Source organism: Vipera ursinii (assembly GCF_947247035.1).
Source record: "Vipera ursinii genome assembly, chromosome: 8".
NCBI lineage: Eukaryota > Metazoa > Chordata > Lepidosauria > Squamata > Viperidae > Vipera > Vipera ursinii.
The window spans coordinates 15,726,468-15,753,425 of NC_139519.1; the positions used below are offsets into that span (position 1 = coordinate 15,726,468).

The 26,958-nt window shown below is 40.9% G+C and overlaps 1 protein-coding gene across 3 annotated transcripts in view; it reads left to right on the top strand.

The window, feature by feature from the left end:
• Positions 1 to 26,958, top strand: part of CAMK2B (calcium/calmodulin dependent protein kinase II beta) — a 172,744-nt gene that overhangs the window by 92,792 nt on the left and 52,994 nt on the right. For all 3 annotated transcript variants that reach the window (XM_083368369.1, XM_083368367.1, XM_083368368.1), the window contains exon 6: positions 18,227 to 18,299. In XM_083368369.1, coding sequence (XP_083224495.1) covers positions 18,227 to 18,299 — 73 coding nt within the window. The remainder of the gene's footprint in view (positions 1 to 18,226; positions 18,300 to 26,958) is intronic.

Here is a 26,958-nt window from a genome sequence, read left to right on the forward strand (position 1 = left end):
CCCCATGGTCACGTGATTTACACACGGATGCTTGACAACTGACTCACGTTTAGGATGGTTGCAGTGATCCTGGAGGTCATGTGATCCCCTTTTGTGACCTTCTGATGAGCAAAGTCAATGGGGAAACCAGATTCCCTTAACAACTAGGTTGCTAATTAAAGAACTGCAGCGATTCACTTAACAAATTTTTATTTTTATTTTTTTATTTTAATCCCATTTATATCCTGCCCTTCTCCGAAGACTCAGGGCGGCTTACAATCTAAGAAGCATAAATCAATGTGCTTAGCAGTAGCCTTCATTCTATGTATATGCCTGCTTGTTAGGGCTTTCACACACACCCCAAGCGGCATTATTACAAAGTCAGCTTATTGCCCCCAACAATCTGGGTCCTCATTTTACCTACCTCGGAAGGATGGAAGGCTGAGTCAACATGGGGCCAAACTCACTTAACAAATTTCTCACTTAGCAAAATAGATTTTGGGCTCAGTTGTGGTCGTAAGTTGAGGACTACCTGTATTTGCCTTCTGAACAGTCCTGCTAAGTACATTGGAATTGCCAGTAGGAGGGCAGAGACTGGCGTGCGTGCAAGACACTCGTCAAGCCCAGCACTGTTCCAAATCCAGCCGGTGAAACTCATCCACCTTCAGCTCGTAAAGCCACATGATGCCTTAAAATGGTGTTTCTCAAACCTTGGCGACTTTTAAGATGTATGGGCTTTTTCCCTCCACTGGCTGGGGAATTCTGGGAGTTGAAGTTTATACATCTTAAAGTTGCCAAGTTTTGAGAAACACTGCCTTTAAAGCTTCCTTTTTTTAAGTCCGCAGTCTCTTGCCCAAATTAAGCAGTGTTCTCTTTAGCCCTCTTCTCTTGAAAAAAAGAGCTGGACATTGACAGATTAGCAAGTGTTCCCAGTTCCTGCAGTTATGCTCGGGTTCGTCTCAGAGAGAGGTCAGGTACAGCTAATAGCCTAATACCCCAAATAGCTGAATTAAGAAACAGGAGGGATAAAACATACGCAGGGAATTCAGGAAATCACACAAGCAAGCCAGAGACATGCGTGAAGGTGCGGTGGGCTGGGCAGGCTCACAGAAATGAGAGACTTTGTCCGAGAGGTCAGGACCAAAAAAGGTTCAATGGGATGGGATGTAATTGAAGCACACGAGAATGATTAAAAACACATTTTATGAGCAAGTTGGCCTCTCCCTTCTAGGCTCACCAAAACACTGCAGGGGAGATGTCGCTTTTGCATGGAGTGGTACTCCAAGTGGCTTGGCTAAATCATTATATTGGTGAGTTTTGACATAGCTTGCTAGGGGATCCCGCCCTTGTGTGCTTCACATTATGTATGAACCAAGCCATTTTAGCTTGCTCGACATACCACAGCAAGAGAAGCAGTAGTGCGCTGGGTGTTTCCTGCGTATAGAACTAAGTTTTGTAATAATCTATACTTTATTTTTCTCGATCGCTTACTAACTTAATCCCTCTGCTTAGTTGTCATGTAGATCTGAACTGAAGGAGCCCCCTCAATGGATTCCTGACTTTGTAGTTGTGTGCAGTATCTGATGTGCCGCTTTGATCTACATCAGTGGTGGGATTCAAATAGGTGAACAACCGGTTCTCTGTGTGGTTGCCACTTCCGGAAGTCCATTCTGGGCCTGTGCAACATAAAATTAGCTACCGGTTCTGCCAAAGTGGTGCGAACCGGCTGAATCCCACCACTGGATCTATATATAAATTGTAAAGAGATAATAAAACACAAACTAATACAGAATAAAGAAATCAAAGGGGGGGGAAGCAAAAGGGCCGAAAGAAAAGGCGAAAAGAAATAGAAAGAAAAAAGCTTCCCTATTCCTCTTCAACAAATACAAATATGGTTGCAAAGTTCTCCCTTACTCTATGATTACAAAGAAAAAAGTCCCTCACTTTTTTCTGTGATCTAATTTTATTTTCTAGTTTTCAGAATCAAAAATCACTGTGCCGTTTTTCCCCCCATTTCGTGCAAAAAAAAGTCTGTAAGGAGTTTCCATTCAGCCAGAAATGTAGATACAGTCTTTTCTTTAATCAAGAAAGTTAGTTTTGTCTTCTCTGGAAATTCCACCATCTTCACCAGCCATTCCTCCATTGTGAGCGGTGCAGAATCCTTCCAATTTGGGGATGTAATAATCTCGCTGCAATTTTCATATAGGTAGAAAAACAACATTCCATGGCTTTTTTCTAGATATCTGTCCATTAATTCCGAAACAAAAGCCTCTGATTTAATTGAGCATTAGTCTTTAAAATCTTCTGAATTAATGTATCTATTTGTATCCTTTTTTAAAGCTTTTTTCCCATGTTCACCACACATGATATAATGTAACTTCATGCTATTCACATTTACAGCATAAATTTGAAGTATCTTTATACATTCTTTATACATAATTTCTCTGGTGACAAATACCAAGGATACATAACTTTATAAAAATTTCCTTTTAAGACTAGAACATAATTACATTTCAGTTCTTTCAACCACCCATTTTCCCGGTGATCCATTTGTATATTGTAACCAAAATATTCAGCCCATTTTAGTATACGTTATTTTGCTTGTTCTTCTTATGTATTTCAACAAAACTTTATACATTTTAGCAATAGCATGGTCATCACTGGTATGTAATTCTATTCTTTTACCCACTTTAAATTTTTCTAATAATTGTGCATAGGAAAACCTTTGACAAATATATGTTTCTATTATCAAATCTTTTCTTGATTTTATTTTACAGTTTCCTTGAGAAAATCCTAGTATATCACAATAAGTTAAACATTTATGTTTACTTATCACTTATTATCTATAAAATGCTTCTTAGCTGAGAGCCATAAAGGTATTTTGGGTACAACCTAGATTTATTTCACACTCTAAAAATAGCCCACATGACATTATGATTTATGAAATCAACATTGTTAGTTTTGTCATATAGATATTTGTGCTACCCAATCTCAGATAATATTCTTCTGACTCCAACAGCCTTCTATTTCTTCTGGAACCTTCTGGAAGTTTTTAAGAAGAGATTGGACAACCATTTGTCTGAAATGGTAGGGTTTCCTGCCTGAGTAGGGGGTTGGACTAGAAGACCTCCAAGGACCCTTCTAACTCTGTTATTCTGTTCTAAACAACAACTCCTTTCAACTAAGTTAACAGCGGCACAGTATAATTTCAAATCTGGTAAATCCAATTCTGTTTTTCTGCATCTTATAATATCATATATAATACTTAAGATTTTTTTCCCTGCCCAAGAAATTTAGATATGTCCTTCTGTCACTATTTAAATGGTACATCAATTATCAAGACAGGTATTATTGAAACAAAAGTAACATTCTAGGCAAAACCTTCATCTTAATCACAGCAATTTTCTTCAGCAGTGACAATTGTACTTTATCCCATCTTAACATGTCTTTTTACACTTCATTCCATGTCTTAACATAATTATTTTGAAATAACATACAATTCATATTTGTCATGGTCATAATGAATTATTTTATCTTCTCAATCATAAACCCCATTTTATTCATTAATTCCATTTGATTTTGTATCTTCACATTTTTGTTAACATTTTAGTATTCTGTTTATTAATCTTGAAATTTGCTAAAGCCCCAAATTCTTTTAATTTACTCATTAAAAGTTCAATTCCCTTTGAAAAGATTGCTAAAAGCAGAACCAAGCCATCCACAAAAACTCTTAATTTGCATAACTGTTTTTAAATTTTTGTTTGTGAGTCTGTCATCTTGTCTTATGTCTCTATTCTACTGCATATTTCAAGAACTAAAATAAATAAGGGGAACAGTGGACAACCTTGCCTTGTTCCATTTTGTATCTCACATGGTTTGGTTAAATCCATATAAACAATTATTTGGCCATCTGTGAAGTCTAGATCAATTTCACCCATTGTATAATTCCCCCACCTCAATTTTTTTTGTAACTTTAAAGAAAACTTTAAAGAAAAAAGTCCAGTTCACATGATCAAAGGCCTCATATCTGCATTTAAAAAGATCATTGTGGCTTCTGTGCCATTTTCTATGTTCTTCTGGATTAACATAATACAATTTAGGCTTCCTACCATTTATGGCCAGCTTCTGTCTTTTCCTTAATTATTAAGATTGTTTTTCCCTGATAAAACTTAATGTTCCTTTGTGGGTGGGGTTGGTGGAGAGGAGGGTTACCGAGATGGTGTCGTCAGTGGAGAAATGTGCTTTCTTTTAGACTGAGAATGTCCATGTTGAGGTTTCAGTTGAAGCAGAGGTAGACCACCTAATGACCTCTGGATGTTTCGGACTATGACTATCCAGATCCCTTACCGCTGGCCATGTAGCTTGAAGGGACTGAAATGAACAACAACTGCAGGCTATTTAATTGGCGGCTGTCCAACTGAATGACCTCAAGTTCATTCATGCTTTGAACTACAACTGCCCTCATGTCTAGTTGGGAAGTCCAGTGGTCAGGGATCAGGAGAACATAATGTCTGGAGAGTGCTAGGATGATGGCGAGGGGGTAATTAAAATCAGCATCTGTTTCCCATTCGCCAACCTCGTGTCCTCTGTGGGGGGTTTTTAATTTTTGAAATGGAATCTTGCTGTCTACCACTTGTATCTATAAGAGAGTTTTCATCGCTTTTTAATTCCAAGTTCATTGCAGGAGTTCTCTAAAGCCAGTGGCAGAGACAATAAACTCAGAACAAGAGATTCAGAAAAGGTTTGTCCACTGATTTTCCAGACAACATCCTAAAAATTCAGAATAGGATGCATACTGTTAAGCTCATAGCCAGACCCATCAGACAGAATTAAAGCAGATATTCAGAACTGCCAGATGGTACAGCCCTTCTTTGACTATACAACTATAGATTATAGCTGGAAGATTATGTGTTGGAACATACCTAATATCAACATTTTTCTTCTGGGAGAAAACTTGACTGATCTTTCTATTAATAGGAAATATTTGACATGGGAGAGCATTCAAGGATGTGATCTGATGCCACCTAATTGTTTAGAATATTTGACCTAAACTCCCCTTTTTATGAGGGTGAGGTATTGTTAAAGAACGACCTCAATGCTGGAGTGCAAATATGAACGTAATCTTGAATTCAGTTGCCCTACCATAGCTGCAGATTTAACAGAAAAAATATTTGTGCAAATCTGTACTCAATAATAAGAAATGTATCAACATTGCCCAATGTGGCACTTAGAGTTGCCACCTGTAGAATCTTTAGCCATCAGAAAGTTAGAAAGAATTCTGGGAACTGTCATCTAGCAATTCTTGCTGGAACAAATTCTATTAAGGATTTTTTTTTAACCTACATGTAGCTTTTAGCTCTTCTTATGGTAAAGGTAAAGGTTCCCCTGCACATGTGTGCTAGTCGTTTCCGACTCTAGGGGCCGGTGCTCATCTCCGTTTCAAAGCCGAAGAGCCAGCGCTTTTCCGAGGACGTCTCCGTGGTCATGTGGCCGGCATGACTAGACGCCAAAGGCGCATAGAACGCTGTTACCTTCCCACTGTAGTGGTCCCTATTTTTCTACTTGCATTTTTACGTGCTTTCAAACTGCTAGGTTGGCAGAAGCTGGGATGAGTAACAGGCGCTCACTCTGCTATGCGGCACTCAGGATTCGACCCGCCAAACTGCCGACCTTCTGATCGACAAGCTCAGCGTCCTAACCCACTGAACCACCGCGTCCCTTCTTATGAGCTATCTACAAAAAATCTTAATAGTACCACAGAGGTTGACTGGAATGGGAGAATATGAAAAGCACAGGACTGGGGATGAAAGGGGTCAAATTAGGATATCCATGAATAGATTCTTGGAGGGAGGGAGATAGATCCAGAGAAGCATGGTAGTAGCACATAGAAGAGCATGAATTGAATTAGGCTAAGAGGTGATCAGGAAGAACCTACACTTAAAACATCAAGTTGGTCCGATGAGTCTCAATCAGTGGGATCAGGTGAGATCTTTTTCGTAAGTCTTGTCCATATACAGTATGCACAATCCCTTACTCCATGTTACGTCCCATGTGTAACCAAAGCCATGTTGTCACTACTAACCTTTTGTATGGACCCATAGGAGAAAAACAGCATTTCTCTTTCCTTCCCCACTTGAAACAGAGCTACATTAGCTGGACCCAGGTGAGCTGTTTAGAAGGAAAACTAAACAACCAGCAGCTGATGAGGTTGCAGACATGGTTAGACCATGCAGTTTGCAAGTATGGAAGCGCCTCCTTGATCAGGCCTTGCCTATAGGTGTTTTTTATGGCTTCTGAGTCGAATTCGCAGGAGCACGGTGGCTAAAGTGGTGGGAACGCTGGGCAGATTAGCAAGCCCGCGTTCGAGACCTGAGAACTGCTGTGGTTGAGCGCTCGTCCTTTGCTCCAGCTCCTGCTGGAGACATGAAAGGAGTCCCCAGATGGGCATTCCCAGGTCAATGGTGATGTCACTGAATAATCCTTTCAATCCGGAAGTGCCTCAGTGCTTCTGAAAAAAAAAATCAAGTAAAAAAAAATGCAAAAAAGGTCAAATTCATGGATTTCCTCCTCCCCTCCCCCTTCACTATACCTGGCAGACTGTTCCTTCCTCCTCGTTTCAGATGGCTGCTGAACTACAGCCCCCTTAAAGGGTCTCTGAACGCTAAGTGTCTCTTTTAGATGGGGGGGGGAAGGCTCGTCCCTCTTCATTTTGGGCTGATTTTGCCCAACCACTTTGGTCCTCCTAAACATCCTTGTTTGGAAGAGAAGGGGAAATCCGCTCTCTAGCTTGGCTTCCCCATTCTCACACCCTGACTGGGCACAGTTTCTGGTGTCATTAACAATCTCCAACCTGCACGCATCTTGTGATAACCCCGCTGTGGTCTCAGAGCTTTCACAACATTGTTTCTCTCCTTCTCTCGTTCTCCCATATCTCTCCCCTGCCCCCTGTCCCTTTCTGTCTGTCCATCTGTCTGTCCCTGTGGATCGTTCCCTTCCCCGCACTCCTTCGGAATCCCTGATTTTTGTTTCCTGCCATACACATTTTTTGTTACTCTCTCCACTCCACTCTGTTTGGGTAATCTCTCCATCCTTCCTCCTTGTCCTCTCTTTTCTCTCTCTCTCTCTCTGTCCTTCCCCCCCCCTGCTGCTCCTCTTCTGTGTGTGGTTCCTCCTCGCCCTCCCAACCCCTGTTGTCGGCCTCCCCCTTCTTCCCCACCCCCCTTCTCTCCCCTCCTTTCCTTCCCGTTTTGTTTTGCAGTCACTGTATCCATCAGATATTAGAAAGCGTAACTTACATTCACCACTATGCCATTGTGCACAGGGATTTGAAGGTCAGTATACATATGCCTTTCGCCCTCTTAGAATGTGGGGTTGGGAGGACAGGGCACTGCCATAATAAATTGAACCTGGCCAGGTCTGGGGCTTCACAGTGTCAGCTTCCTTTTCTGGTTTGGCATATGGGGTGGGCAATTATTCAGAGATGTTTTTTTCCCCCACCTTGGACCTGCATGGCTATATTCTTCTCCTCTGTGCAACACTCCAGCAAGGGCAGGTGGGTGCAGGCAGGTAGGAGATATGGGATGTCCCTCCCACAGCGTCACTCAGGCCCAGATATACTGATGCACCCAATTCCAGATTTTCTTGGGGCAACAACCCCTCCTGGGCACCTGGGTAAGGGGCAAAGTCAATGCGGCATGCTTCATTCATTTTTCCACTTGTTTTTGTGTTTCTGTGTGCTCTTTCTCTTTTCCCCCTCTCCCTCCTTCTCTTTCCTGGTCTACATTGATGATTTACCGCAATTGCTTCTTCCCAACTCTTGCCCCCTTTTTTTCCTTTGGAACCAAAGCATCATCTTATGTCCTCTCAAGATCAGAATTGATATGGGTTGTGGTTGAGCTGGAGTGCATGCCTTTGATGCAGATAAGGAACACCCAGAACCTGGTTCAGGATGTTTAGCCTATCTGGGTGATCGAGAATAGTATCTAGATTGGACATTCTTAGACAGCGGACTCATTAAGCCAGCCTCCCTTGAATCCTTGCTTTGTGATAGGAAAAGGGATGCTGGGGACTCTTCTCATTGCTTTGGGGTGCGTTATGCACAATGCTGATGTGAGCTTCAGCTTCTCAACTTATTTAGTGACCTAGAATATGACGTTCTTACATAAAGACCTAGCGGTTTCTCTCATTCAGGATCCCAGCTTCTGAATGTTGTTGTAGAACAGGGGAAGGGAAATCTAATTAAAAGAAATTGATTACTTTCCATAAAAGAAAACTCCTTAAAAATCTATAGGGGACAGGGTAGAGGAGAAAATGGAAGGGGTTTCCATGCAAGATGGGTTCCCTTGGCCATTTTTGAATAAAGAGAGCGGGGGGGGGGGAGAAAAAGATTCATTCAAAGGCTGGCATCCATTCCAAACATGCAGTTGTGGTATAATAGCCGCTGGAGAAACAAAACATCTAAGTCAAATCCTAATTCCTTTGATTAGGGAGTGTCCTACAGTGAAGAGGACAGAAATGATTTAAAGTCAGCTCTAAACAAATGGGATCGCACAAAGCATAACTATGTAAACGTGTGTGTGCGTGCATGTGGATTACAATCCATAAATTTCAGTCAAGAGGGCTTCCTCTTGTAGAAGATTCATTTGGGTTGATAACAGCACAGAATGTTGGAAAATTCCTCTGGAATAATTGACTCTTTGAAAGGATAGGATGCTTTTATGGAAAATAGACCTTACGGGTTTCTGCCAATAGTGGCCTTTGTTCTACCATCCCGAAAGAGAACAAAGACGCAGCGGGTATTGCCATCTTTAAGCTGGCCTTTGGGCTTCCATAGAACAGAGTATGACCAAGGGGCAGGGGGGTGTTTCTCTGTGTTTCTGAAATTCATTTGCAAACTAGGCCACACACCAGGAGGCACTGTTACTGATTTCATTTGGCTAGATATGGGGATGGTGGGTGGGGAAGCCAGGATTTTCTGATGCTAGACACAGTATGTGTGTAATAAATAGCTGCACAGAGATCCAAGTGGCATTCTTCAAATTCTTAAATCAGGAGCTGTGGTGGCTCATTGGTTAGAATGCCGTATTGCAGGCTAATTCTGCTGACTGCCAACCCACCAGCAGTTTGGCAATTCGATCCTGACCAGCTCAAGGTTGACTCAGCCTTCCATCCTTCTGAGGTCAGTAAAAAAATAAGGACCCAGATTGTTGGGGGCAAGAGGCTGACTCTGTAAACCGCTTAGAGGGGGCTGCAAAGCCCTGTGAAGACGTATATAAGTCTAAGTGCTGTTGCTATTGCTAAATCAACCATTCTGAGACCATTTCTTAACTGAAACAACAACAACCTAAAACTAATTTCCATTCTGTTTGTTAGACACTGTCTGGCTCAAGCAGAATCATTCAAACAAACCAGTCAGGCAAATATCATTGTCCCCTGTTCTGTGGTCTAACCATCCGTTTGGTTGAATGTTTCTTAATTTGTTTCTTAAACTGTACGGGGTAAAGTATAGCGAACTGCGTAAACAAGATCCAGGAATGAAATGCTTCTGGGAATGGTTGTGCAGGTTGAAATACATTTCACTCTGTTTTTTTTCCCAATCTCAGGTAGGCTGTTGCATTTCTGTCTGATTCCACGAATGTAGGAAATATGTGTGCAGCTGTGTGTACATTTATCTTCATAAACACTTTTTGCATGCATGCAATTTTCCATCCTAGAGATTATTTACATGTGTTGTTAAAGTTGTAATCCCTGTCACAACATTTTGAAAAATGCATTTATCATTATGTTCTGGTTCTCATATAAGTTTTAAAAAAGCGATTTAGTTGGCATTAAAATGCAGACTGAACTAATTTCTCCCCTGACCTCAGTTGATTTCTTTTCAACCCCCCACCCACCAGCTTTTTTTTTTCTTCTTATTTTGGCTCCACTGATCCTTAGACCAAAGAAATTCCCACCCCTCCCTCCCTTCATTCATATTTAAGGTTTTGAAGCTTGGGCTTCTCTTTTAGTGCATCTATTTTATTGCTGGAAACTCACAGCATTGTAATTTGTCAGTTTATTGCTGAATTTTGGCACTGAGAATTACAGAAGAGTTAGTAAAAGGGGATTTTGGAAGCTAGCCATGTACGGGTCAGAAGTCTACATGATGACATCACCAGTGGTGGAGATCAGGGGTCTTCAAATTTGGCCCTTTTATGACTTGTGGACTTCAACTCCCAGAATTCCTCACCCAGAGTGCCTGGCTGAGGAATTCTGGGAGTTGAAGTGCACAAGTCATAAAAGGGCCAAGTCTGAAGACCCCTGGTCTATCTAGATAGTCCTTCAAATACCATTGGCTCTATATATGTGCTTTACCTCTGAAAAAGGCATAAATTATCCATATAGGGGCCCCTGAGCTAGGTGTTGGCTGTTTTGCATAGCTTATTTTACTTTATAAATCAAGAGAAATTTGGTATCCTCTCTCCTTCTGTTTAGGAGGAGCAATAACTCATTTAACACCAGAGACCAAATGGTTAAATCTTAAACACATTTACATACAAGTATCTTCAATCTACTGGGGTTCTACAGAGGAATCTTGTGGTCCTTAGTCATTGCCTCAAGTATCTGGTAGCTGGGGCCTTGGACTACATCACCCCTATGCAACCTCTCCTTGTGTGTTGATCTTAAGATGTGCCTCAGTTACTGAGCACCTCTGGAAGAAGAAGTTCCAGAAAGCCTCGTTATGATCTAGAAAGCTCGACATGGCATAGGGCCTGATTGTTTGAGAGAGAGAGCCTCATGGCGTCTCTCCAGCCAATACTATGTGACAAAGTCAATCCACTCTGGGTCCTTTCAATTAGTCAGTGTCTTTATGACCCAGGAAATGCGCCTTCTCTGATGGGATGCCTGCCCTCTGGAAGAACGTTATCCCCAAGATCTGGGTGGCTCCCACCCGAATGATATTCTGAAAGGCCTTCAAGGCGCCTGTTTTCCCACTCCTTGGACTAGGGTGGGAATATATTTTTCCCATGTATTTTTCTTATTATTTCTCTTGTTCTATATTTGTTTTTTGTTGTTGTTGTTGTTGCTGCTGCTGTTGTTGTTTTATTGCTGACACGGTATTTCACTGTTTGCCCTATTGTGAGCTTTCCAGAGTCATTTGGAGTCTGGTGGCACCTAAATTGAAAGCATTAAATTAAGAAGAGTTGTCGGCTGTATGTCGAGCAAGGCTTCTACTCTGATTGAATCTGCAGGGGAAAAAAATATTTTAATTACGCATCTCAAATAATAACCAAACCTCCAGTATGGGTGCTAAATAAAACTCCCAAATGGTAGTAAGGTCTTCTGCAGTCACAAGATTTGCTTGAAAGAGATGTTCACATGTGCTGGGCTAGATTCCAAAGCTCTTCTAACACTTGGCATCATTTTCCATAATGTGCAGATGGCTGCTGCCAAGTTAGCCTTTAGAAAAGGACAGTGCTATTTCTGGATCCTGACCGTACCATGTTCCAGTTTCCTAGAGGAAGTATTTTTCTGGCTTGCCTTAGAAGCCCACAGCTGACATTAAAGGTGATGCCTCTACAGAGATCAACTCAAGCTCCACTCATGGTGCCTTGGATTCCTCAATGTCCTTTTCTTGGCCACAGTGCAGAAATGGTTTGTCCCGTTTTTCTCCTGGGATGTTTTACGGATTTCCCCATCTAACCTAAACCTTGGCTATTTTCCTGGAGGTGTGCCATTTCCCAAACTGGGCCAGTGCTGCTAATGTACCTTATTACCATTTCTGCAACAAATAACCGATCTACAGCAACTAAAGGCCCAGTTCCATAATAAGACATAGTTTTATGCTCCTTTCCATAACTGCCAACACTGGAAAGATTTTAAACATGATTTGTAACAAAGTATATATAAAACTGCTGCAACATCAGCCACTTTAAACCCCTCCAAACCACACAATAAGCAAACTGACACCCACTATAAAAACATGGCACCACCACAAACACGAAGCCGAACAAAAGCAGCACAACTCACCAGCTCAGGTCTAAGGCTGGCAGCTGAGACCAGCCCATCCACTCAAAACACACCTCCACCCAATCAGAACACACCCACCATTCAAAACACACTCCCACCCAATCAGAGCACACCTCCACCCACAGAACACACCCCCTCTGGCAGTTTAAAAAAGAGGAACAAACAGCCACATGCTTCTCCCAGAAGAAGGAAGCAGAAGCCACCAGCCTGATGATGACGGATGGGATTCCGTCGAAACGTCGCTCCTACACCTTTAGTTCTACGCGGGGAAAAACCCGAATAACCAAAGATCCACATACGAACACCCGCAAAAACCTCAGAATATATATATATATATATATATATATATATATATATATATATATACATACATACATACATACATATATATATATATATATATATATATGTATATATGTATATATATATATATATATATATATATATATATATATATATATATATATATATATATATATATATATACATACATACATACATACATATATATATATATATATATATATATGTATATATGTATATATATGTATATATACACACACACACACACACATATACACCAGTGTGCTTTAATAAAGCTATTTTCAAATGCTCTCTTTCAAATATGCTTCTCTGCAGCAGGAATGACTTTTTTCCTGCATTTTGGGATGTAAAAAATGAGCACTTTTCAGTTTGTCATGAAGCAAACATCATTTCTCATTGATACCTGAGATCTGTTAGCAAAGCAGTTCTGTTCAACAAGACACATGACATTCAGAATACCTGTAGCAAACAAGAGTCTGTTTGTCTGCCTTAGGCTACAGATATAGGTAAATTCCAGTAATGTATTTATAATAGGGGAAGCAGCACTGCAGCTGTCTTGAAAAGGTGCATCTGTTGAATGTGAGGAAGATTCAGACTTTTTTGATGCTACTGGCCAGGAAAAGAAGTGGTTATATATATTCCGCTGCAGAATGTTACAGTTCCAGTTGTTCAAAGTCTCCTACTATGAAAGAAACCAGGTCCTGCCAAGAGTAAAATATAAGAAGAATTCCAGTAAACCTGTCTTGGCCAATTTTTTGCCCCCAGAAGACTATGGGAAATCATCTCTTCAAGAAAAAGAGAAGCATTCCTATATCCTCCAGTTCCTTAGCAACTGAAATAGAGATGGAGTTGCACAATGTTAGAAAATACAATAATCATTATTAGTATCTATTGATAAATTCCCTCAATCCCCTTTGAAGTGTCCAGCAAGATATCGACTTGCTGTCTCCACTATTTTGAGGGATCCCATGCAAAAAAAGGTACTTCCCATTATCTGGTCTGAGTCTTCCACTTCCGGATCTGTTGGATGATCTTGAGTCCTAGCTGGATTACCACCTAGATATGAGGCCTTCCTATTCCTTTTCTCTGCCTCACATCTGGTTTTTTTTCTCTCTCTCTCCTATGGGTCCATGCCTAACCTGTCTTATTTGTCCTTTTTCTAAGCTACAATTCTTGCTGCGGCTGCTTTCCCAGCTCATCTGTTCAATTACAGCGTTGGCTTTGCACTTTCCTTCAGTAGTAATTCAGTCTTCATAACCAGAGCCTTTTTGAAGAGGGCAGGAAAGTGTCAGGCTAGCAAGATAGTCCAGATAGGAAGCACGGCCTGATGGACTAATTCTACTTTATTGTAAGGTTCCATTAATGGAATCTTACAAGTCTGAAAGTACATTTCTCTCCCGCCACCTTTACAGGTCAAGAAACTAAGGAGGGTCCCTTCTGAGACGTTTGTCACACCAACATTCCTTGTGTGGGATCAGCTCTTACCTTACCATTCCCCTGTCTTTGGATTCTGCCCCTGACTTCCAAGGTCATTCCCACAAGGCAATAGGGCGATGCCCTGGATCCCTTCCAGAATATAATTTAGTATTTGAAGCGATCAGATGGATCAATACTGTTCAATCAAAGCACCAAATTGTTTCACTTTTCCCACCCTCCTTCTCAATAGACTATTAATTTTAACACATAAAACAGAGAAGGAAATAGCAAGAAAGGTAAGGATTCAGTATACAGAGGGAATATGCAATGACCTGTTTGCCTTCAGGCTTCTAGCTTCTTAAAAGTCTCTGTTTGTTAAGTCGGGTTCGCGGATCAATGAGACGCAGGCGTAGGTGTGTGTATGATCTTTATTGGTGGTAACGTGGTCTGAACTGCCAGACAACAGTTACCTGGGCATGCTTTATACCTGCCCAGGTGAATGCCTGACCAATAGGGTTTGAACCCTGGTTTCCCGCTGGCGAGGTGGCCAATCCCTTTAAATCCGGCTTTCCCACTGAACGTAGTTCCTGCACGGAGCTGTCCAGCTCCGCGCTTCTTGATACGGCTGCTACACATGTATGCCAGCCCAGCATACACTATACTGTTCATCAGTGCTTTTTTTGTAAAAGAAAAAGGTGCCGGAACTCACACATGTCTTACAACCCGCCTTGCCTACCCTACAAGGTTCCATCCAAAAAAAGGTGCTGGAACTCCGTTCTGAGCGTTCTATGAGAAAAAAAGTCCTGCTGTTCATGCCCTAAAGGAGGTTACCTGAACTCCCTTTTATAACTCTGCAGTGGTCAATCCACACTTTCGTTTTTTGGGGAAAACAGGAATGGGAGAGCTTTCACCAATAGGATAAATACTGCTATGTGTTGGTACGTGCATCCGGGTAGCAATTCAGACAACAGCCTGGTAAGGAGAATAGTTGTGCCACGATATCTTGAAATGAGAAGGGACACAATCCTCTGGTTTGCTTTGCAAAAAGCTGGCAGAGAACTCCCACCAGCTGGTTTACTTGGACGTGGCTTGTACAGGACTCTGAACCCAGGCAGCTTTTTTTTTTGGGGGGGGGGGTAGCTGTTCAAGTCAGCAGAGAAAGAAAGAAAGAAGAAGTCAGAAGTCCAAAGAGAAAAAGTAATTGCTGGTAAACAGGAGATGTGATGCCTCCAAGCAGTCTTAGGGTACATATCAGTTTAATCCCCTGCCACAAATTTCTCCTAACAAGTGCTTATCAGAAACACTGAATTTGTAACTCCCATTAATCTAACCCAGGAATGATCATGCTGGTTGATGAGAGTTGGGCAGGGACCCAGTTCAAGTCTCCACTTAATAATGGAGCTCATGGAAACCCCTTTTGGCCAATTTTTCTTGCTCAGTCCAGTTTCCCACACAAAACCGATGTGAGAATAAAATGAGAGGAAACAGATGCACATGTCCTAACTCAAGTTAGGAGAGATGAGGTAAATAGAGTTGTAAATTAAAAGAAATACTGGGATAGTGAAGGCTTCTCTGTACCTTACCCTAATGACGGTTCTCAAGAAAATAACTTGGGAGTTTTATTGATGCAGAAAATTGGGTCCTGGTGATAGTCCGACCCTACATTGTAATTTTACCACTGACTTGTTTTAATGAGCCATATTAAAAGGTAGCTGGACATGGATGATAGGGCAAATTCAGTTAATAGAGTAAAAAAAATCACAATTACAAACTCTTTGCAGTGATTTCAGGAAGACAAAATGGGGATGGTCTAACTGTAGGACAGGGGTCTTCAAACTTGGCAACTTTAAGACTTGTGGACTTCAACTCCCAGAATTCCTCAGCCAAGCCTGGCTGGCTGAGGAATTCTGGGAGTTGAAGTCCACAAGTCTTAAAAGTTGCCAAATTTGAAGACCCCTGCTGTAGGAGGAGACTTAAGTCTGATAGCTTCTGAACTCATTTTTGAATGTCTCAAAATAAACAAATATTTTAATGGAAGAGTCATAACTAGCAGATGAGCCCAGTGTTTACTGGACCGAGTCCTTTCTCAGCTGCATGTTTCTTTCATCTAAAGGACAAGTTTTAGGGCTCTGTCAATTTCTGTTTTTAAAAATGACACATGGTGCCAGAAAAGATGAACCAAGGATTGATGTCTCCAGCCCAGTGTTGGAATCGAGAGCCAGTTTACTCTTTATTTGTACAGAAAAAAGAAGGACATGCCAAGGTGTTAGTAGAATAATCTTCCCAGAGGCAACTAAAAAGTCACTTAAAATATATGTTTCCTAACAAAATGTCCTGAGTTGATCCCACTCTTTTGTGGGATCAACAGAAACAAATGAATGTTTTTCAACCTTGGCAACTTTAAGATGTGTGAGCTTCATGTCCACACATCTCAAAGTTGCTAAGATTAAGAAACACTAGTTTAAAAGAATATATATCCTTGTCCATAAAAATAGCCACGAGTTCTATGTGGAACATAGCAACTGTATTTTGTGATTGTTTTAGACAGTTATTTCACACCCCCCCCCAGAGCAGAACTGTATAGAGAAAGATGAGCTTTGCACAATCTTAAAAATCAACAGAGTTCAATTGATGCAGAATTTGAATACTCTATACTTAGATCAGCTTAGTCATTCACTTCTTATGGATAAATATATCAGTAGTGTCTAAAAAGGAATTACTACTTCTTGTTAGCACCTATTTTGCAGATAAACTATCCCGAGTAAGACCTGTTTCCTTATTAGGTAGATAGTCAGTGTATTTGCACTAAAGTTACAGCACATTTATGGAGTAGCTTTGGGTGTCACCTTGATAGATCTGCTTGCAACTGCTTAACCAAATTATATTGTTATTGTAGGCTTGCTATTGTATACTCTGTGGAAGTGGGGGTTTGAGGAAGGAAAATTGGTGCCTTTTTCCTGACTCCTGGTTACTGCAGTAGTTCATTGCATAATTTTTCTTAGAAAAAAATTGTCTCTATGCTGACTACAAAATCCTTTCTCTGTTACGAAAACTACAGTTATTGTCCTATCACGTATGAGATGACTGAAAATAGTTTGGAGGTTCCTTCAAGTTCCTTGAAACTTCCTTTTATAGTCTGAGCAGGTGTATCCCCTTTGGCAAGATGTATACACCTTTTCTTTCTTTACATTTTTACAATGAGCCGAGCAGTCATCCAGTAACATTACCAAAAGGGGTGGAGTCAAAAATCACCTCTGTTTAATTTTTAATCTTAGGGGTGCAGTTATTTCAAGAATAAACAATGGTGCATTAAACCCAATTGGAAGCTTAATATACTTAATACAAGGAGTATTGACAGAAAGTGTTTAGAAAGTTGTCATGGTTGTGGGTTGATTTTCGCGCAATGTCATCAGTATATTTTTGGGAAGTTGTAGGCTGGGCAGATTGGGCTTCAAGCCACTGAAAATTTCATTCCCCTTAAGCAAAGTCATCTGCTGATGTCTGATCTCATTTCCAAATGCTATTTGGATATAATCTACTCACAATCTATCTACTGATGGCTTGGTGGCAGAAGAAATGGATTTGTTTTGTGCCTATCAGTCCACCCAGTTTTCCAAAGTGGATTGCGGTTCTCTTGAAAATCTCCCCTAGAACTATACAGAAGGGATTGTAAAGGTTAGGGGCGAATAGGAAATCTAATGTATCTCACCCCACCTAGAAATAAGCCCAATAAGGTCCCCTAAATCCAAGCGGTTCCACTATCTTCCTGAGGATGGAAGATACTTGACCAAAAGCAATTTGTTACCAAGTCGGCTTTAAAATCTAAGAGGATCACTGTAAAGAATTCTCTCTACCTTTGAGCATTAACATCCCTTCCAGTAGGAGACCTCCGTGTAAATTTCCCATCCCAACTTTGTAATGAAAGTATTATGGGAAGGGGACTGACGAGAGCTGCTACATGTAGAAGTCCCAGGGCAGATGCTTGTCACTTGGGGTACCTGAAAAATGCTGGACGCGGATATCAAGCTTGATTTGTTGTTTGTGGGAACTTTACACCCAGATCAACGTAGAAGATGGGATTGGTGTCAATTCTCCTGTGGCCTCATTAGGGACTTTGTTCTTCTGCCTTTCGTGAGTGCAGCATCAGGCATCCATCTGCTGTAAGCTCCGTCTCTTGGCTGGTAGGGTTTCAGTTGGTCTTGGTTCTTGGTCCTTTCCTTCTCTTGGGGGGAGGCAACATCCCCCTTCTTCTTCTTCAGCCCTACTCTCACTTTCCCACAGTGTGTATCTGTAACTTGGGTTTCTCATCTTGCAGAGAGGAAGTCAGATTCCTTTATTTCCCATGCCCTCCTTTCCTCTTCCTTTTTTCCCCTCTTCCGTTTTTCCTTTCCTTATTTTTCCTGCATTATTCCCTCCACCCCCACCCCCACCCCCCACCAGCCTGTGCGGTTGTTACCACTCACCGTGAACTAACACGCCCCCTGGTGTTTGCATGCAGTCATTGCATCCAGCAGATCCTGGAGGCTGTTCTCCATTGCCACCAAATGGGGGTCGTCCACAGAGACCTCAAGGTGAGTTTTCTTCCCCACTGCTCTGTCCGTCTGTCCGTCTTTGTATCTTTGCATGTTTTTTTCCTTCCGTTAAAAAAAAAGAAGTTGGATCACTTCTGAATGGTTCAGACTAAATTCCCTGAAAAAACCTGTTCCAGGGTCCTTAGATAATTGTGCAGTTTTTTTTCTTGATCTTGGATTTATTTAGGTCATCCCTCTGACAGACTAATCAGAAATCAGCTTAATGTAATGGCAGCTGTGTTGTATGTTCTGCTGTGATCTAGCCTGGCTTGGAGAAATAGGGGAGATCTACTGCCTGGTGAACCTTATAATCAATCATTCCAGGCAGTGGGTTAAACCATCATTCTTTGAGTTCCCTCTAGAGGTCATCAGATCTGCTGGGTCAGACCAGAAAGCCTATCAAGACCAATGTTCTACTCCTTTAGAGGTCATCTGGAGCAGGACCTCAGCACAACAGGATTGTAGACTTTGAAGAAGACCAGCTATGCTGACTTCATACCTCATGATAAGCTGGTTTGTTTTGCCTAGAGATATGGAGCCTATGGTCTTCATGCCGCTCACACCATCCTTACATCAAACTGCTGATTTGAGTTGCGTGGTTTCCATCTCTTTTGCCTCTGAAAAGTTGCAGAATTGTTTGATTTAAAACTTACCTTTCCCACCTCCCTCCTAATGCATGTGTATATGCAAACAGATATCCATCCACCCTCTTCCCCAGTGCCTTCACCATTCCATGCAACATGTATTTTGGGGCCCTATGAGTCCAGATTTAAAAAAAAAGATACCTAAACTCAGAGTAACCCAGGAAACCGCACAAAGCATGCTCCCACATTTGCTACAAGTTCCAGTAAATCAAGAACATGCCATGGTTTCAAATAATCATTTGTTACCTTGAGCAAAAGTAAGGCCAAAATAATCTAGATTCTAAAGAGACTAGAGGGACGCGGTGGCTCAGTGGGTTAGGACGCTGAGCTTGTCAATCAGAAGGTCGGCAGTTTGGCGGGTCGAATCCCGAGTGCCGCGTAACAGAGTGAGCGCCTGTTACTCGTCCCAGCTTCTGCCAACCTAGCAGTTCAAAAGCACATAAAAATGCAAGTAGAAAAATAGGGACCACTCTGGTGGGAAGGTAACAGCGTTCCGTGCGCCTTTGGCATCTAGTCATGCCGGCCACATGACCATGGAGACGTCCTCGGACAAGTGCTGGCTCTTCGGCTTTGAAACGGAGATGAGCACCGGCCCCTAGAGTTGGAAACAACTAGCACGCATGTGCGGGGGAACCTTTACCTTTTTAAAGAGACAATTGATTTGAGTCTTACTTTACCAAGCGGCAGAAGTATAACTGGGAAGCCCAGTCCTCCTCAAAGTTTTGCAGAAGTAAGAAGGTGTTAGTTCTCAGGAACATGGAAGAATGAGTGACAACCATTTCCCTTCCGTGATCAAACAATGGACTGCACCTTTCATTGAAATTCAGTGGTCAAGTACAGCATGCTTGAAGGAGGTTGTATAGCCCAAAGTCATGGTAAAGTATCAGGAGTGCTGGAAACCTAAATTCTGGACCTTGTGTGACTTCAACCAATGGGTTCTACAAGGGCAGTTTAGACCATTAGCAGATTTCTTTGGACCACTGGAGTAAATCTTGCAATGTGAAAGATCTCAGAGGTCCTGTGTTCATTTCCTATGTTCTTGACCATGTTGCAACAAAATTACTCTTTGCCATCACTGCCTTGTTCCAAGTTAGACCTTCAAAAGATAGTCTCACATGAGTCCTGGACTGCAAGAAGTTTTCTTAATGAGAGAGGTCCCTCACTTTATGGTCATCTAATGCAGCAGAGACCTTCCAGTTCCATCCATCCATCCATCCATCCATCCATCCATCCATCCATCCATCCATCCTGTCATACCTTCTGCAATTTTATATCTTCCTCTCCCAGCACTGCCAAAATGCTTTGGGGCTCCATGTAAGAAAAGCTTTTTGTTCTTCCTTCCTTTTTGCATGCTTGCATGGTGGTTTTGGTCCCTTGCATCTTAATGCAGTTTGGTCGATCTGAGCTGATTTCTGGGTAGCTGTTGGAGGCCCAACCAGGGAATCCATAGGATAGGATCTAGGAACAGCCAAATCCCAATATTTTCAATAAACTTGAACTTTTATTTGGTCCCCCAACTTACTTACTCCTTGCCTTCTTCCGCTTTCCTTTAGCCATTCATTTCCCCAACCTTTCCAACTTTTTTTCTTCCCGTGCTTCGGTGTCTGGGTCAAGACTTTAACCCAAACGGTGATGTTTGTAGACAGAGCATCTGTAATCTCTCTTCTTCTAGAAGCGTGCATGCATTCTATGTCTGGTTTAATTGTGTGCAAATGATTTATTTATGTGAGTTTTCCCCTATTGGTTTTGATACACCCTCTGTCTGGCCTCTTTATAACACTCCTTTGGGTTGAGATGTGACGGGGATGTTATAAAGAGATCATACTTGACAGGTGTAACGAGTAGTTAAAGTTCAGCAATGTCTGGGTGTGTTATCGTGGCAATAAGGGAGGGGAACCTTGACAAGATACCCCCCCTTTGTTTCTGTGTCCTGGGAATTTCTTTTTGAAAAGTTCTGTGTCTGTATCTGTTGGTCTTTTATAAAAAAAAAGATTTGGGCTACCCCTCTCATTCCACTTCTGTGGTGATTATTTCTTGTTAAGCTTTGGGACAGGAATTTGACCAGAGGTTAAAACCCTTTAAGATTAAAACAACAAAGAAACCAACAAAGTAACCTGGCAAAAATTGCTTTACAGCTTTAACTTTCTATTCAATATCAGCAGGGCTCAATTGTTGGGGTGTCAAGCTAATTGGAGGGTTCATACATGCCTGAAAATTATTTGGTTTATTTAAACAGCTGCCTCGGCTTGCAATGGAATTGCCTTCACAAATGCCTAATAAAGTTTGTGCATAAACCTACCTAAACTCTTAACAGGCAAAAATATCTCCAGAGCCTTGGACAATGTTACATAAGCAAGAAAAAAACCTTTGCTTTACATTCCATAGTTGAAAAGCCTTAGCTTCTGCCAAAGGTTTGCCTATGGTAACATGCTTTGGTATGGAAGAGCTTGTAGTCCTTCATAGTGGAGATTTTTCCTTCCTCTAGTTGCTAAAATAAATTGAAGAGAAATGAAAGGTGATTTCACACGCATGGGATAATGTATGGGCCCTTCCCTTGGCTTTCTAAATGGAGTTGTGCAATTTTAAACCAGCTTCTATTATTCCAAGGGAGGAGCTTTTGTGTGTGCAGTTTTGGGATAACACAGTGCCAGCAACAATGCACCTATGGTAAATCTGTAAGAGGGTACATGTAGTCCTCGCTTACTGACTGTCTTTGAGTGACTGTAGGAAGATAAGGATACTTGGAACGAAAATAGCTTTGTGACCAATTGTTGCATTTGCAAGTGTCACAGTTTCCCTCAGTCACACCATCATCATTTGCAAATTTCACAACTGGCTTTCAATAAGCAGAATTAATGGAGAAAGCAGAAGTGAAAGCACAAGTCACACAATGTTTCGCTTAATGCCCATGGCGATTCACTTAACAATGGGAGCAGAAGTGGCATTATAAGGTCATTGTGGTCATGTGATTTTTTTTTTTGCTTAGTGGCCACGGTACTTAATGATGGAATTGCCAGTCCTAATTTTGGTCAGTAAGTGAGGACTAACTGTAGTGATAAGAAAAGTTCCTGCATTAACAATTCACATGTGTGTACTCATACTTCGCAACAAAAGGACATCGATTTAGCACATCCATTAATATATTGTTAATATATGTTAATCTGATATTTGCGACTAAACAAAGCTTTTGATGCGGATTTTGTTTGTTATGCAAATCCATGATAAAGTGTAAATGAAAATATTCATGTGGCATTACTTTATGCAGATAGAGGAGCCTAAATGGTTCCGTTCTAAATTTAGTATTTCCAGAGGACCAACTGAAATTAAGGAGGCTAAATTTAGTCACGATTTTTTCATTTCCTTCAGTTTGTTCTAAGGATAACTCAATCCTGAAGCAACCCATTATCTAGTGTTCATAATAGCTGATGTGCTTTGAAAAGTTAGTTGAGACAGAGTTTCTCCGCTATCTTTTTGGAAAATAACTCCAGTTTTAAAAGAGATTTTTTTAAAAAATTAAAACAATTTTCAAGCTCAGAGTTAAAATATAAAACACTTTGTTCTCATGATTGCCTGAAGTGTTAATACCACTTTACAATGCCTTGGTAAGGCCACACCTGGAATACTGCATCCAGTTTTGATCGCCACGATATAAAAAAGATGTTGAGAGTCTAGAAAAAATACAATCAAAGAGCAATCAAAATGATCAGGGGCCTGGAGGCTAAAACATATAAAGAACAGTTGGGTATGTTTAGTCTAATGAAAAAAGGATGAGGGGTGAGATGATAGCAGTGTTCCAATATCTCAGGGGCTGCCCCAAAGAAGAAGGAGTCAAGTTATTCTCTAAAGCTCCTGAAAGGAGGACAAGAAGCAATGGATGGAAACAAATGAAGAAGAGAAGCAACCTAGATCTAAGAAGAAATAGAGAGAACAATTAATCAGTGGAATGACTTGCTTCCAGAAGTTGTGGCCTTCACTGGAGATTTTTAAGAAGAGACTGGAAAGCCACTTGTCTGAAGTGGTATAGAGTTTCCTGCTAGAGCAGGGGGTTGGACTTAAGACCTCCAAGGTCCCTACCAACTCTGTGGTGAGATGGGTGGTAAACAATTTTTTAAAAATAACCTCAGGCAGGTTTTTGAGTTCATTGGAGTAGCAAATGTGGTGAATATCATGGAGGCTCTCAGCCTATTCATTAAAACGTTTATCCACCATGGTTCTATACATGTTTACACCAAGGTGTAACTAAACTGAGTGAGCTTATATATGCTGTCAGAGTCAATAACGCAGTAGTCTTGATGGGTAATGTATTTTACAGATTTAATTAGCCTAACTAAATTGTGCTAAAAAAGATTTTTGGTAACAGTAAGGTTTAATGCCTTGAACAACAGATGCTCTCCTTTCAGAAATATTGGTGTGGTTAGCAAAAAAAGAAAAAAAAGAAAAAGAGTTCAGATAATATCATCCTCAACATAAGGATTGGGACTTTGATCTAAAACATGATTAGATTGTCCCAAGGGTATGTGATTCTTTTCTTCTTCAAAGAAGGATGGAATGGCAATGGAGCTGTTATTTTCTTCTGATGCTTTTTGGTGACATTAGGAAAAAAAAACTGCAATGGGACAACTTTCCACGGCCAATGCCCTGTGGGACAACTCGCCGCAGATAACCTATCAATTCAATTTAATTATTTAAAATAAATAAAAAATTGTTTTGTCATTCAGATTTCATTCTGTCCCTCCTTTTGCATCCTTTCTTTAATTATTCTATTCCACCATTTCTTTGATATCAGTGTAAATCTTGTCCTGAAGTAAGTTGTCCCCCAAGCGAGTTGACGATGGCAAGTTAGCCGCGGCGAGTTGACCGTGGTGAGTCGGCCATGGCGAATTGTCATAGACCCTTAGAAAACATATAATTCAAATTATAAGCAATTTTTTTGCACATTTGTCCTCCTTGATTATAATGGAATGCACTGCCAAGTTAAGTGTATGCTTATGAATGCAGTCTCTTTAATTTTTGCTAACTAAATTTATCAATTCGCTTTCTAGCCATTCGCAGAAAAGTGGAATCAGAATGAAATCAGTAAATGAGGATTAAGTATAATTGTGCATTCTCACTGGGCTGTGAAAGTTAGTGTAGACTTTGGTCATATTGTTTTCTACAATAGCTAAGTTTTACTTTAGTTATAACCTGGTTGCTAACCTCAATAGAATTATTATTGTTTATTTAAGCTTTTTAGACAAAAGTTCAATGGACATGATTTCCTAATGGTTATTGACCTTCACTCTTGACAAGTCAATAACTGTATGCAGTAGATATTTGCATTAAATCAATAAAGGGCAATAGTTATCTTGACTTATAACAGTGACCATAAATTAACCATAAATTAGAATCAAAGGAACTCTCAGGTAGACTTAGAAGTCTACTAGGAATGGGTGTGATCAATCAGCTATATTGGTCTCAGACTATTTTATGATTTGTAGCTAATTCAAAGACAACCAGTAGCATCATATATCATATTAAGACGTAATGTGGCTTGCTTGGTTTTAGTTTATGTTGTAGTTTGTAGGCATTGTAGTTAAGACATTTGGTTCCCAACTGAGTATGAGGTACAAATCCAGCCACTTAGGGTTTATTTAACAAAGCATGGTTAGTGCAATGTGTGAATCAGACCTGAGTTGCTTAGCTGTTACACATAGAAATATTCGGTACAGTAACTTTGCTAGATGTTGGCTTCTATTCTGAAAGGTACATAAATAATCAAATATTTTGTTGCAAATGTTATTCCCTCCACATTTAGTGGAGGTTCTAGGACGTGTCTGCCAACAACTGTCGGGTGGAAGCGCTTCCTTGCATAGTTTTTCTATCTTAATTTGATGTTGCTTATTGAAGGGGGGAAAAAAGAAAGCCAGGAAACATGTTGGGTCATTGGGAAATGCTATGGTCTGAGTTTGCAATGCTTGTTCCAAGATTCAGTATTCTTTAAGCTGTCTTTAAACCAATAGGATGAGACAACTGATTTAATTCCCATTCATTCTAAGGGGACCGCAAAAAAGGATACCTGCATCTGGAACCAAAATACAAATGGGTTTTACCAGATGTTGCAGCTTGTTTTGGAGTTTCCTAGCTGGGAATTATAGTTTAATGAAGCACTCTAGCTTGAAAGTGTTCAACTGAAGCCTAAGATAGTTGTGAAATCCTAGCGGGTAGCGATGTTCATGGACTGCAGTGGGACTGCAATGGAGACTTATCCTTTTGCTGGAAATTTGTTTCCATTCCTTAACAGTCATGCCACGGAAATTAAGAAGCTGTAGCTAGGTCTTTCAGGGCAGAAAAGAAAAGCACGCAGAACCGAGAGCTAGAAGTTTTCAGTCTCAGAGTAAGATTGGCTCTGGGTGAGGGTGGCTTTTTTCTACAAAGGCACACCTTTGAGTAGAGTAAAAGGAGATGCCATTCCATTGCCCTCATGGATTTTCCACTGCTCATCTACCTGTAGATTCCTGTTCTGCAATGGATTATATTTGGGATTGGACTATGTCAGAATAGATGGAAAAGGTCCTTGTCTATGGAGATTCTCAGTCATCCAGGTCATGGTTGTCCCAAAGATGCGTTTTTCAAGAGGCAATTGGGCTTTCTTGGTTTTTCCTTGAAGATGTTTCTCTTCTTATCCAAGAAGCTTCTTCAGTTCTGACTAAATGGTGGGGGATGGAAGGATTTGCAACACACTCCTTCCGGCAGTTCCAAAAAGGTTCCACACCCATTTACACTATTCAAGTGACCCTGAGGGCACAGGTAAACCTCCAAGTGATCTCAACGATTCTCAGAAAGAGTGTCAACAACCAGATGACTGCAAGGAATATAAAACCTTCCGTTCTCCACCATTCAGTCAGAACTGAAGAAGCTTCTTGGATGAGAAGCGAAACGTCTTCAAGGAAAAGTCCAGTTGCCTCTTGAAAAAAGCGCCTTTGGGGCCCATAGGCCCTTCCAAATTCTTCCTTATCTCAAAGAAATGTAACCTTGTGTATGAACTGAAGGATAGCTAGAAGGATCTTCAACATATCAAGCCCCACTTTCTTCAATGGGATATATCTCTTATCAATAATTATTGGAACACCCCCCCCACCCCCCACCCCCGTTAGTACAGTCTGTACCATTTAAGTTCTTTTGTTTTTAATGTGTCCTTCCTAAACCTCTGAAGAAGAAAGTTGCATGGTGCATAGATTCAGCAGTGCATGTTTGCATACTGGCAGCCAGTTTGCTCCTAATCTTTTACCAGAGCTTGCATACATTCTTTTTCTCTATAATTTGTAACATTGCCAAAGTTTTCTAAGGAATGCATTCAAGAGGGATACTTCCGTGTCTCCTAACCTTTGAGCAGAATAGTCTCTGGATTGCCTATTTGAACCCCAGCCATAATGGGATGCAAACCGAATTGTATTAAATCCATATTTGTCGGATCAAAAAAAAAGAAAAGAAAAAAGAAAAGAAATTCAAACAAAGGATGGAATGGAGGGGAGCCCTTGTGCATGTTTGGTGGGTTGAATATTGTCTGTTGTGTCGTCCTCAGTTTACCAACTGAAAACTCCACCATTATGTGCTTTTTCTCTTTGATGTTGCAGCCAGGGGTATTCTTTCTTAGCTTCATTATGGTCAAAATGATGATTTAAGTTTTATGTATATATTCATCCCATTCTGCTATAGTTTTGACATGACCAGAGAGAACTGGAAGAATGAATCTAGCCTTATCTAACCTGTCACCATCCAGTCTGCCCCAATTTGATACTAGTCCTGCACCCTACTACACTGTTCTTGTTTGAAGAAGATCTAATCTAACCCCCTTCAGAAAGAAGGGGGAGGTCAGAATTCTGTCTCCCCAAAACTAAATGCAACCAAAGCCTCAAGAAGCATCCTCAAGATGTTCTGTTAGGAAACTCTTTAATAATTCTACAACCACAAATAATACCCCAAGCAGGAGTGAAATCTAATCTCCCAAATCTTCCCAAGAGATTAGTTTTTCACCT